At 41.9% G+C, this 12,357-nt stretch overlaps 1 protein-coding gene across 1 annotated transcript in view; it reads left to right on the top strand.

Moving 5' to 3' along the window:
- Positions 1 to 12,357, top strand: part of LOC134349230 (organic cation/carnitine transporter 2-like) — a 91,143-nt gene that overhangs the window by 60,165 nt on the left and 18,621 nt on the right. Inside the window, exon 7 of the mRNA XM_063053242.1 lies at positions 9,783 to 9,997. Coding sequence (XP_062909312.1) covers positions 9,783 to 9,997 — 215 coding nt within the window. The remainder of the gene's footprint in view (positions 1 to 9,782; positions 9,998 to 12,357) is intronic.

Genomic DNA, 12,357 nt, shown 5'->3' with positions numbered 1-12,357 from the left:
TGTCAATTTTACTTTCAGAATCAGGGTCATAATCATGTTTCATATCACTATCGTTGTGAAATTTGTTGTTTTGCTGTACATTGAAATGAGTAATTATAATTAAACTATAAACTACAATAAAATATATAAATTAAATTCAATAAATAGTACAAAATGGGAAGAAAAACAGCAGAAAATTATTAGTGGTAATGCACATGGATTCATTGTACATTCAGAAATTTGATGGCGGAGGGGAAGAAGCTGTTCTTAAAATATAAGTGAATGTCTTCATGCTCCTGTACCTCCCTGATGGCAGCAATGAGAAGAATGTGTGCCTCGTAGTGATGTGTTCCTTATTGATGGAAGCCTCCTTTAGGAGGCATCGGATTTTGAAGATGTCCTCAATGCCAGGGAGTGTCGTGACCATAGTTGAGCTCGCTGAGTTTTCAACCTTTCGCAACTTCTGCTCCTGTGCTGCAGTCCCTCCATGCCTGATGATGATGCAACCAATTCAAGGTCCACGGTCCTTCTGTAGAAATTAGCCAGAGCCTTTGTTGACATACAAAGGCTTCTCAAACTCCTAATGAAGTATAGCCACAGTTTTGCCTTCTGTGTAAATGCATCAATATGTTGGGCTCAGAACAGATCTTCGGAGATGTTGACACTCAGGAACTTTCCACTGCAGATCCCTTGATGAGAACTGGGGTGTGTTTCCTCGCCTTCCCCTTCCTGAAGATCACAATCAATGTCTTGGGCTTCCTGATGTTGATGTTGCAACACTACTCAGGCAGCTTATCTATCTCTCTCCTGTATGCCACCTCGTCACCATCTGATATTCTACTAACAATAGTTGTATTACCAGCAAATAGATGGAACTTGAATTGTGCCTAGCCATATATTGTCACTTTTATAATGATTGCCTAGAATTTCTTCATAACTCACAGAGAGACACATATATTGATCATGGCAGGGCACACCAAAAATATTGATCATTAATTTGCCACAAGTTGTTGTTTACTTAATTGAAATTGCTATTATCACATTGTGATTTAGTGAGCATTGATTCTCATAATTAATAATGGTAAATAAGACACTATGTGTCTGATGCTCTGGGCAGTATTATTTACCTTCTCTACACCATTCATAAACCCTACTTTTTGGCGTTCTCCTCTAATTCGTTTTGTTTTGTCACCATTTGGGCAACTTTCTAATTTAAGTTTTTCCGGAGGTCTTTCCACCACAATCCATTGTTTACTGTCATATGAAGCTAGTGGCAGCAACACGGTGAGATTATTAACTGTCAATGGCCATGATGTGACAACTGAGTGGATAGCCATGGTATGATTAATCCAGCCCGGTGCAAAATTTACATGAGTAGTTCAGCTCGGGATGAGAACAAAATCATCTGGTTAAAAAGCCTCTCCCCCACTTCTGCCCTTGGGACTCCAAATGTTGCATATTAAATGCAGCCCCTGTTAAAGCACATCAGAAAATTATATTACCCAACAACTATACTCCTTAATCACAGTTAGTATAAACAACTCAAAGATTCACTATGTAGTTTTGAACAAGACATTAACACTTTATTTTGACAACTCTCTTCGTCATACAACTTTTAGCTTATTTCCATAACTTCCAGAACCCATTACCTGTATTTAGATATTACTCACTCTTGAAGAACTTGTCTAGGTATCAATCTGGATGAGTTTCTTCTCTGAATCACTAACTTAAGAGTCTTCTTCATTAGTTATTGATTTCTGGAGTTGCTGTAGCCAGTATCTCATGAGGCACTCTTTTATGCATTCTTTCTCATACCTTGCTTAGTTGTTACTTAGTTCTTTATTGAAAATTTTACACCGCAAGTCCAGTCCTCATTCACTCAAATATGTATTTCTTTAACTTCTTCAAATTCCTGCTGGTGATTTTCCACAATTACCTCAATCATTGGTTCCTTAATCATCAGAGAGTCTGTTTCTGCTTTTACTATTGATCTGGCTGTCCTTTTCACAAAATGTCTCTTTCCTAAACATCCTCATATGCTTGTTCTGTTTTATGAACAGTTCACAGTGAGGTGTTAAGCTATGTCCGCCATGTTTTCACAGTAATACTGACCATGTGTCAATCATCCAACTGTTGTCCTTGATTCTCAACATCCCTTTCTAGCCAGCAGAGTATTGTCCCAAAGCCTGATGGGATATTTGATAACACTCCATATGATACAATCCCAAGCCTTTTTTAACCCTTTTTCATTTGTGGCTTATATTTCTACTTTGACTTCCAGTCCCCTTCTGTTCTTAATTTAAAATCCTTTCACAAACTCTTCTTATGTCTGAAATGTTAGTCATAGGAATTGGTTTAGGTCTGTTTAACCTCAAGCTTGTTTATAATCCATCTATACCCGATTTCCATACTATCTTCACATTCTGTGAAAGAGCATTGCTTGAGCTAAATGTCCATATGACTGTTCAGTTTGTTTTGTCTCCAATATTCACCTACATCAAAATCAATGGAGCTTGGGAAGCATAGTATAACACATTTATGCATTCCTGGTTTACCTCCAGAACAATAACTATTTAATAACCATCAATAATTCTTATATGTGTATAAGTTATCCTATATTCCGAAGTTCCATTGGACCGCGTGTGAAAAATGCACTTCTTAATTTTACTCATAAATTGACAATCATTAATTTTAAGATCCTGCAGAGTTATTCTTCATGTTCTCATTGATTCTCTCACATTCCTTAAAGCTTCCAGAATCTTGATTAGCTCTTTTGAACTCAAGACGGCACAAAATAGGTCTGGTGTGGAAACACCAATTCCTTTGGATGGAATATCTTACAAAGTGTAGTGGTTTTAGTCCAGTACATCACAGGCAAAGGCCTCCCTACCATTGAGCACATCCAAATGAAATGCTGACTTAGGAAAGCAGTAGCCATCATCAGAGATCCTCATCACGGAGGCCATGTTCTTTTCTTGCTGCTGCCATCAGGTGGAAGGTACAAGAGCCTCAAGACTTATACCACTAGGTTCAAGAACAGTTACTACCCCACAACCATCAGGCTCTTGAACAAAGGGGATAAGTACACTCACTTGCCCATTCATTGAGATGTTCCCATAACCAATTATCTTACTTTAAGGACTCTTAGTTTTGTTATTTCATGTTCTCATTATTTTATTTGTGTTTGCACAGTTTGTTGTCTTCTGCACTGTTGTGGATTTTTCATTGATCCTGTTGTAGTTACTGTTCTATACACTTGCGGAGTGTGTCCACAGGAAAATGAATCTCAGGGTTGTATCTATACACTTTGATAATAAAAATTACTTTGAACTTTGAACATTGAGAGTAGGTTTAAACAAACTTTCCACATAAGCAAAGGTGCTGGTAAAACTGCACTAGGCCTTCAACATGTCCCAGGTGCTTACTGCCCAAAAATGAGCACACCTTTCCAACTGAGGCCTGACCTGAGATAATGGACCTTCCTTTTGTACTGACTACCCTTCAAGATAACGGCTAACATTGTATTCTAATTACGCATAGGAGCCATTATTGTGTTGCGCACAAGGGCATTCAAATCCCTCTAGTACTTCATAGTCCTAAGCTTTTATCATGGAGAAAATAGAGGAACGACTGCGCAGGAGCTGGGACATTAGCAAGTTAGACTGATGGGAAGAGTATAAAAGGCGATTAAATTTTTCTTCAGCCATTTGATCGAGGAACGACTGCGCAAGCGCGTGGACGTCAGCGAGTTAGAATGGTGGGAAGAGTATAAAACGAAGACAGCTTTATATAGCGGGTGAGGAAGGAGTGGGAGACAGAATAGGAAGGCTTTATCTTGACGAGGCTTCAGCGATAACGGGTTGAGGCGAGGTAAGTAACTTGTGAAGAATAGGAAGTATGTCTGTGAGACTGGTATTCTGTATTGGGTGTCAGATGTGGAATGTCCGGGAGACTCCCAGCCTCCCAGACAGCCACATCTGTGCCAGCTGCATCGAGTTGCAGCTCCTTAGGGACAGGGTTACGGAACTGGAGATGCAGCTCGATGACCATTATCTGGTCAGGGAAAGTGGGGAGGTGATAGAGAGGAGTTATAGGCAAGTAGTCACAACGAGGCTTTGGGAGACAGAGAAGTGGGTAACAGTCTGGAGAGAGAAGGACAAGAGTCAGATACCAGAGAGTATCCCTGTGGCTGTCCCCCTTATCAATAATACTGTTGGGGGGACAACCTACCTGGGAGAAGTAACAGTGGCCGCACCTCTGGCACAGAGACTGGCCCTGTGAAAGGAAGAGGATGGCAGCAGTGATAGGGGACTCTATAGTTAGGGGGGCAGACAGACAATTCTGTGGACACAGGAAAGAAACACGGATGGTAGTTTGCCTCCCAGTTGCCATGGTCCGAGATATTTCTGATTGCATCCTCAATATCCTCAAGTGATAAGGTGAACAGACAGAGGTCATGGGACATATTGGTACCAACAACATAGATGGGGAAGGGAGGAGGTCCTGAAAACAGACGACAGGGAGTTAGGAAGGAAGTTGAGAAGCAGGACCTCAAAGGTAGTAATCTCAGGATTATTGTCTGTGCCATGCAACAGTAATTATAGGAATAGAGTGAGGCGGAGGATAAATGTGTGGCTGACGGATTGGAGCAGGGGGCAAGGATTCAGATTTCTGGATCACTGGGACCTGTACAAAAAGGACAGGTTGCACTTGAATCTGAGGGTGACCAATATCCTGGCAGGGCGGTTTGCTGAGGAGTTTAAATTAGAATCACTGGGGTGTGGGGACTGAACTGAAGAAGCGGAGGAAGAGGCGGTTGGCTCGCAAATTGAGAAAGCTTGCAGACAGTGTGAGAGGGAGGATAGGTAGGTGAGAGAGAAGGGATACGCTCAGACTGATGGTTTGAGACGTGTCTATTTTAATACAAGGAGTTTTATGAACAAAACGGATGAGCTTAGAGCGTGGATCAGTTCTTGGAGCTATGATGTTATGGCCATTACAGAGACTTGGATGGCTCAAGGGCAGGAATAGTTACTTAGAGCACCAGGCTTTGGATGTTTCAGAAAGGACAGGGAGGGAGGCAAAAGAGGTGGGGGCATGGCACTGCTGATCAGAGATAGTGTCATAGCTGCAGAAAAGGAGGAAGTCATGAAGGGGTTGTCTACTGAATCTCTGTGTGTGGAAGTTAGGAAAAGCAAGGGGTCAATAACTCTACTGGGTGTTTTTTATAGACCACCCAATAGTAACAGGAAGAGCATATAGGGAGACAGATTCTGGAAAGATGCAATAATGGTAGGGTTGTCATGGTGGAAGATTTAATTTCCACAAGAATGATTTGCATGTCCCTAGAGCAAGGGGTTTAGATGGGGCAGAGTTTGCGAGATGTGTTCAAAGAGCTTTCCTGAAACAATATGCAGATAAGCCTATAAGAGGAGAGATTGTACTTGATCTGGTATTGGGAAATGAACCTGGTCAGATGTCAGGTCTCTCAGTGGGAGAGCATTTTGGAGATAATGATCACAGTCCTATCTCCTTTACCAAAGCATTTGGAGAGGGATAGGAACAGACAAGTTAGGAAAGTGTTTAATTGGAGTAAGGGGAAATATGAAGCTATCAGGCAGGGACTTGGAAGTATTAATTGGGAACAGATGTTTTCAGGGATTTGTACAGCAGAAACGTGGAAATGTGGCAAATGTTCAGGGGATATTTGCGTGGCGTTCTACATAGGTACGTTCCAATGAGACAGGGAAAGGATGCTAGGGTACAGGAACCGTGGTATACAAAGGCTGTTGAAAATCTAGTCAAGAAGAACAAAAAGCTTACGGAAGATTCAAAGAACTAGGTAATGACAGAGATCTAGAAAATTATAAGGCCAGCAGGAAGGAGCACAAGAATGAAATTAGGAGAGCCAGAAGGGGCCATGAGAAGGACTTTGCGAACAGGATTAAGGAAAACCCCAAGGCATTCTACAAGTATGTGATGAGCAAGAGCATGATAGAATAGGACCAATCAAGTGTACGGTGGAAAAGTGTGTATGGAACTGGAGGAGATAGCCGAGGTACGTCAGAAATACTTTGGTTCAGTATTCACTACTGAAAAGGAACTTGACAATTTTCGGGTTGACTTGCAGTGGACTGAAAAGCTTGAGCATATTTACTTTAAGAAAGAGGATGTGTTGGAGCTTTTGGAAAGCATCAAGTTGGATAAGTCACCGGGACCGGAAGAGATGTACCCCAGGTTATTGTGGGAAGTGACGGAGGAGATTGCTGAGCCTCTGGCAATGAACTTTGCATCATCAATGGGGACGGGAGAGGTTCCGGAGGATTGGAGGGTTTCAGATGTCGATCCCTTATTCAAGGAAGGGAGTAGAGTTAGCCCAGGAAATTATACACCAGTGAGTCGTAATTCAGTGGTTCGTAAGTTGATGGGGAAGATCCTGGGAGGCAGGATTTATGAATATTTGGAGAGGCATATGATGATTAGGAATATTCGGCATGGCTTTGTCAAAGGCAGGTCGTGCCTTACTAGCCCGACTGAAATTTTTGAGGATGTGACTAAACACATTGATGAAGGTAGAGCAGTAGATATAATGTATATGGATTTCAGCAAGGTATTTGAGAAGATACGCCATACAAGGCTTATTGAGAAAGTAAGAAGGCATGGGATACAAGGGAACCTTGCTTTGTGGATCCAGAATTGGCTTGCCCACAGAAGGCAAAGAGTGATTGTAGATGGGTCAGATTCTGCATGGAGGTTAGTGACCAGTGGTGTGCCTTAAGGAGCTGTTCTAGGACCTCTTCTCTTTGTGATTTTTATAAATGACCTAAATAAGGAAATGGAGGGATCAGTTAGTAAATTTGCTTATAACACAAAGGTTGGGGGTGTCGTGGATAATGTGGAGGGCTGTCAGAGTTTACAGCGGGACATCAATAGGATACAAAACGGGGCTGAGAAGTGGCAGATGGAGTTCAACCCAGATAAGTGTGAGGTGGTTCATTTTGGAAGGTCAAATATGATGGCAGAATATAATATTAATGGTAAGACTCTTGGCAGTGTGGAGGATCAAAGGGATATTGGGGTCCATGTTCATAGGACACTCAAAGCTGCTGTGCAGGTTGACAATGTGGTTGAGAAGGTATACAGTGCATTGGCCTTCATCAACCGTGGGACTGAGTTTAAGATCTGAGGTAATGTTACAGATATATGGAACCCTGGTCAGACCCGACTTGGAGTACTGTGCTCAGTTCCGGTCACCTCACAACAGGAAGGATGTGGAAGCTATTTAAAGGGTGCAGAGGAGATGTACAAGGATGTTGTCTGGATTGGGGAGCATGCCTTACGAGAATAAGTTAAGTGAACTTGGCCTTTTCTCCTTGGAGCAACGGAGGATGAGAGGTAACCTGATAGAGGTACATAAGATGATGACAGGCATTGATTGTGTGGATAGCCAGAGGCTTTTTCCCAGGGCTGAAATGGTTAACATGAGAGGTCACAGTTTTCAGGTGCTTGGAAGTAGGTACAAAGGAGATGTCGGGTAACATTTTTACGCAGAGACTGGTGAGTGCATGGAATGGGCTGTGGTGGAGGCAGATACAATAGGCTCTTTTAAGAGGCTCCTGAATAGGTACTTGGAGCTTAGAAAAATGGAGGGTGATGGTTAACCCTAGATAATTTCTAAAGTAAGTACATGTTCAGCACAGTATTGTGGGCCGAAGAGCCTGTATTGTGCTGTAGATTTTCTATGTTTCTATGTTCCTAAAATATTCTCTTTTCTTTTTGGTTTTGAGAGCCCTGTAATTACTCTAAAAATTATTTTTGTTGAAATCAATTGTACAGAATTTTTCAAGTCCATTTAGGGAATATGCATGCACTTAACTATCCATCATTATATCAATCTACTTCAAGACAATCAAGTACTTCAGGAGGTAAACTCCTATTTCTAAATTCCATTAAAGAAAACTATCTTAATCAAGTTATGGTGTTACAAATCATAGCCCTCTGTTCTACTGAGAGACCCAGACAATTAGTAAACTACTTGTATGCTTTTAAGTTTATAATATACTTTCAGGTCACAATGCACCATATATAAACTGATTATTGTAGACTATCTCCATTAAATCTACAACATAATAATGAGCTTCTAGTTACCTGTCAGTTTTAATTTTTCATTCTGTTTGGATCTTGGCTTCCTATAAATTTCCAGTGAAGCTCAGAATACGACATTAGGTAATATCTTAGGATATAGCGGGAAGCAAAGGAAGAAATTGTTGCAGTTTGAAATGGATAAAGCCTCAGAAGATCAGAGGATGACTAATCTGTGTCTTTATTTAAGAAATGCAAAGACAAGCCAGGGTACTGTGATAATGAGCCTAACATGAATGGTGGGAAAGCTACTAGAGGGGATTATGGGATACAGGATCTATCTATGTTTCGAAATACTTTGTTTTGGTTTGTTATCATGACCTTGTGTGTGGTTAATGTTGTCTCACAAAAATGATTATTTGAAGAGATGACTAAGAGGATTGTTGAGGGGCAGAGCAGTAGATATTCCCTACATGGACTGTAGTGTGGCTTTTAATAAGATCCCACATTATAGTGTAGTTTGGAAAGTGGAATCAAATGGGATTCAGGGTGACATAGCCAATTGGATGCAAAATGGCTATGCAGCAGGAAGCAGATAGTTGTAGTAGAGGAATGTTTTCCAGATTAGAGACCTGTGCCCGATGGTATGGCACAGGAATTGCTTCTAGTTTCCCTGTTGTTTGTTATATTTATTAATGATTTGGATTATAATGTATGACCAGTAGGTTTGCAGATAACATTAAATTTGATTGTTTGGTGTGTAGTGAAAAAGGTTGTCAATGTTACAGTAGGATCTGTATCAAGTGGGACAGCGAGCAAAGGAACAGAAGATAGAATTTAACCAAGATAAGTGTAAAATGAAGCATTTTTGGAAGTTAAACCCAGGCAGCACATATGCAACAAATAGCATGACTTTGGGGAGTGCTGTAGATCAGAAAGACTGAAGGGTATAAATACATAGCTCCATAACAATAATAATATGGGTAGATTTAGGATGGAGTTCTGAAACCGTTGACAAGATGGCGGAGAAGGTTTATAGTGTGCCTACCTTCATTACTGAGATATTGAGTACAAGATTTGGAATGCCATGTTACAGTTATATAAGATATTTGTAAGGCTGCACTTGGAATATTCTGTGAAGTTTTTCTCATCATGCTATTGAAATAAAGTGATTAAGCTAGAAAAGGTGCAGAAAAGTTTCAAAATGATTTTTCTAAGACTGAAGAGCTTTAGTATAAGGAGATCCTGGACATGCTGTATCAGTATAGGAAGCTGAGCAGTAGTCTTATGAACATTTATAAACTCACTGGAGGCTTAGATAAAGTAATAGGAAAAATTCTTTTTCTACGGATTCTAAATCTGAAGGGCACATGTACAAGGTGAGAGGGGAAAGATTTCAGGGGAATCTGAGGGACAAGATTTTCACACAGAGGATGATGGGTTTTTGAAACCTGCTACCAGAAGAAGTGGTGAGGTGTGTACAATTACATTGTTTAAAGACATTTTGACAGGTCCATGGATAGGAAATGTATGGGCCCAATTTGATCAGATCGTACTAGCTCAGGAGGGTACCTTGACTGGTATGGATAAGTGGGGCCAATGCACCTCTTTCCATGTATGTAACACTATGACTGTTTCTGTGACTCTAATATGATAATGATGGCCTGATGACAGAAGTTACTTGAAGTTCCTTTACAATTAGTTTTATCATTTTGTTGCAGGATAATTACAGCAGTTGGGTACCATGGCCTGTCCTTGAGCACTCCCAATCTTCATGGTGATAACTATTTGAACTGCTTCTTCTGTGCCGCCATTGAGGTTCCTGCCTACACAGCAGCCTGGTTTTTCCTTCGGAGGTTTTCACGCAGGTTCACCCTTTCAAGCACAACTTTTTTTGGTGGAGCTGTTCTTATACTCACCCAGTTTATGCCTTCAGGTACAATATTTTCAGAGTGATACTAAAATAATCATAATCATTTTATTCATGGTTTACTGAACTAAGTAGTTTTTCTCAATCTGAAGGGGCTTAATATTCAACTTATTATTTCTATTAAGTATCTCAATCTCAGCAATATTTGTTATATTGTGACTATGAGGTGCTGGGATGAGAGCACTGAAGGGAAAATGGTGGGCTGAAACATTTCCAGGAACTGAATGTGAGAGCATTAATGACTTCACTATGATTTTCCAAAGTTCTTTTGATTCTTGAAAGCTTTACTATTGGTTAAGAAAATGGTGCTTGCTAGAGATATCCTGTATCTTACAATCGCCTCCAGTAACTTTTCCACCATTCATTGTCACAGTTCCCGAAAGCACCTGGGAAGTGAGAGAAATGTACTTTTTAACTACTGATATGTTCAATTTCTATTCACATCTGAAACTTATTCAAGGCTTTCTGCAAGAAATAGGAATCTTGATAATAGACACTTCCTAGCTGATGCAATCATTTACAAACACTGTTTGAACAGCATGGAAATGCTAATTGTTTCTTAAAATCTGTTCACTCTACAGATCTTTTCTGAAGCCTTTTATCTTTTAAAATGTAAGCAATTTTTTCGGATTTGTGTTTGAAAAAAGGCACTGTCATCTACAGTAAATTGCAAGATTAATAGAATTCTGTATTGAGCACTTAATTAACAATCAATGTTTGATTAATTGAAACAGAGAACAATTAGCCATAAACAACAGGAATTCCGCAAATGCTGGAAATTCAAGCAACACACATCAAAGTTACTGGTGAACGCAGCAGGCCAGGCAGCATCTGTAGGAAGAGGTGCAGTCGACGTTTCAGGCCGAGACCCTTCATCAGGACTAACTGAAGGAAGAGTGAGTAAGGGATTTGAAAGTTGGAGGGAGAGGGGGAGATCCAAAATGATAGGAGAAGACAGGAGGGTGAGGGATAGAGCTGAGAGCTGGACAGGTGATAGGCAAGAGGGGATACGAAAGGATCATGAGACAGGCGGTCCGGGAAGAAAGACGGCGGGGGGGACCCAGAGGATGGGCAAGAGGTACATTCAGAGGGACAGAGGGAGAAAAAGGAGAGTGAGAGAAAGAATGTGTGCATAAAATAAGTAACAGATGGGGTACGAGGGGGAAGTGGGGCCTTAGCGGAAGTTAGAGAAGTCGATGTTCATGCCATCAGGTTGGAGGCTACCCAGACGGAATATAAGGTGTTATTCCTCCAACCTGAGTGTGGCTTCATCTTTACAGTAGAGGAGGCCGTGGATAGACATGTCAGAATGGGAATAGGATGTGGAATTAAAATGTGTGGCCACTGGGAGATCCTGCTTTCTCTGGCGGATAGAGCGTAGATGTTCAGCAAAGCGGTCTCCCAGTCTGCGTCGGGTCTCGCCAATATATAAAAGGCCACATCAGGAGCACCGGACGCAGTATATCACCCCAGTTGACTCACAGGTGAAGTGTTGCGTCTTTCCCTCCCCCCCTCTCTCTGCATTCCGCAGGGATCGCTCCCTACCACATCTTTCCCTCCCCCCGCCCCGCATTCCGCAGGGATCGCTCCCTACACAACTCCCTTGTCCATTCGTCCCTCCCATCCCTCCCCACTGATCTCCCTCCTGGCACTTATCCGTGTAAGTGGAACAAGTGCTACACATGCCCTTACACTTCCTCCCTTACCACCATTCAGGGCCCCGAACAGTCCTTCCAGGTGAGGCAACACTTCACCTATGAGTTGACTGGGGTGATATATTGCGTCCGATGCTCCCGATGTGGCCTTTTATATATTGGCGAGACCCGACGCAGACTGGGAGACCGCTTTGCTGAACATCTATGCTCTGTCCGCCAGAGAAAGCAGGATCTCCCAGTGGCCACACATTTTAATTCCACATCCTATTCCCATTCTGACATGTCTATCCACGGCCTCCTCTACTGTAAAGATGAAGCCACACTCAGGTTGGAGGAACAACACCTTATATTCCGTCTGGGTAGCCTCCAACCTGATGGCATGAACATCGACTTCTCTAACTTCCGCTAAGGCCCCACCTCCCCCTCGTACCCCATCTGTTACTTATTTTATGCACACATTCTTTCTCTCACTCTCCTTTTTCTCCCTCTGTCCCTCTGAATGTACCTCTTGCCCATCCTCTGGGTTCCCCCCCCCCCCACCTTGTCTTTCTTCCCGGACCTCCTGTCCCATGATCCTCTCGTATCCCCTTTTCCCTACGACCTGTCCAGCTCTTGGCTCTATCCCTCCCCCTCCTGTCTTCTCCTATCATTTTGGATCTCCCCCTCCCCCTCCAACTTTCAAATCCCTTACTCACTCTTCCTTCAGTTAGT

Source organism: Mobula hypostoma, chromosome 7 (assembly GCF_963921235.1).
Source record: "Mobula hypostoma chromosome 7, sMobHyp1.1, whole genome shotgun sequence".
NCBI lineage: Eukaryota > Metazoa > Chordata > Chondrichthyes > Myliobatiformes > Myliobatidae > Mobula > Mobula hypostoma.
The sequence above is the reverse complement of the archived record's forward strand: the minus strand, read 5'-3'. Positions and strand labels throughout refer to the sequence as shown.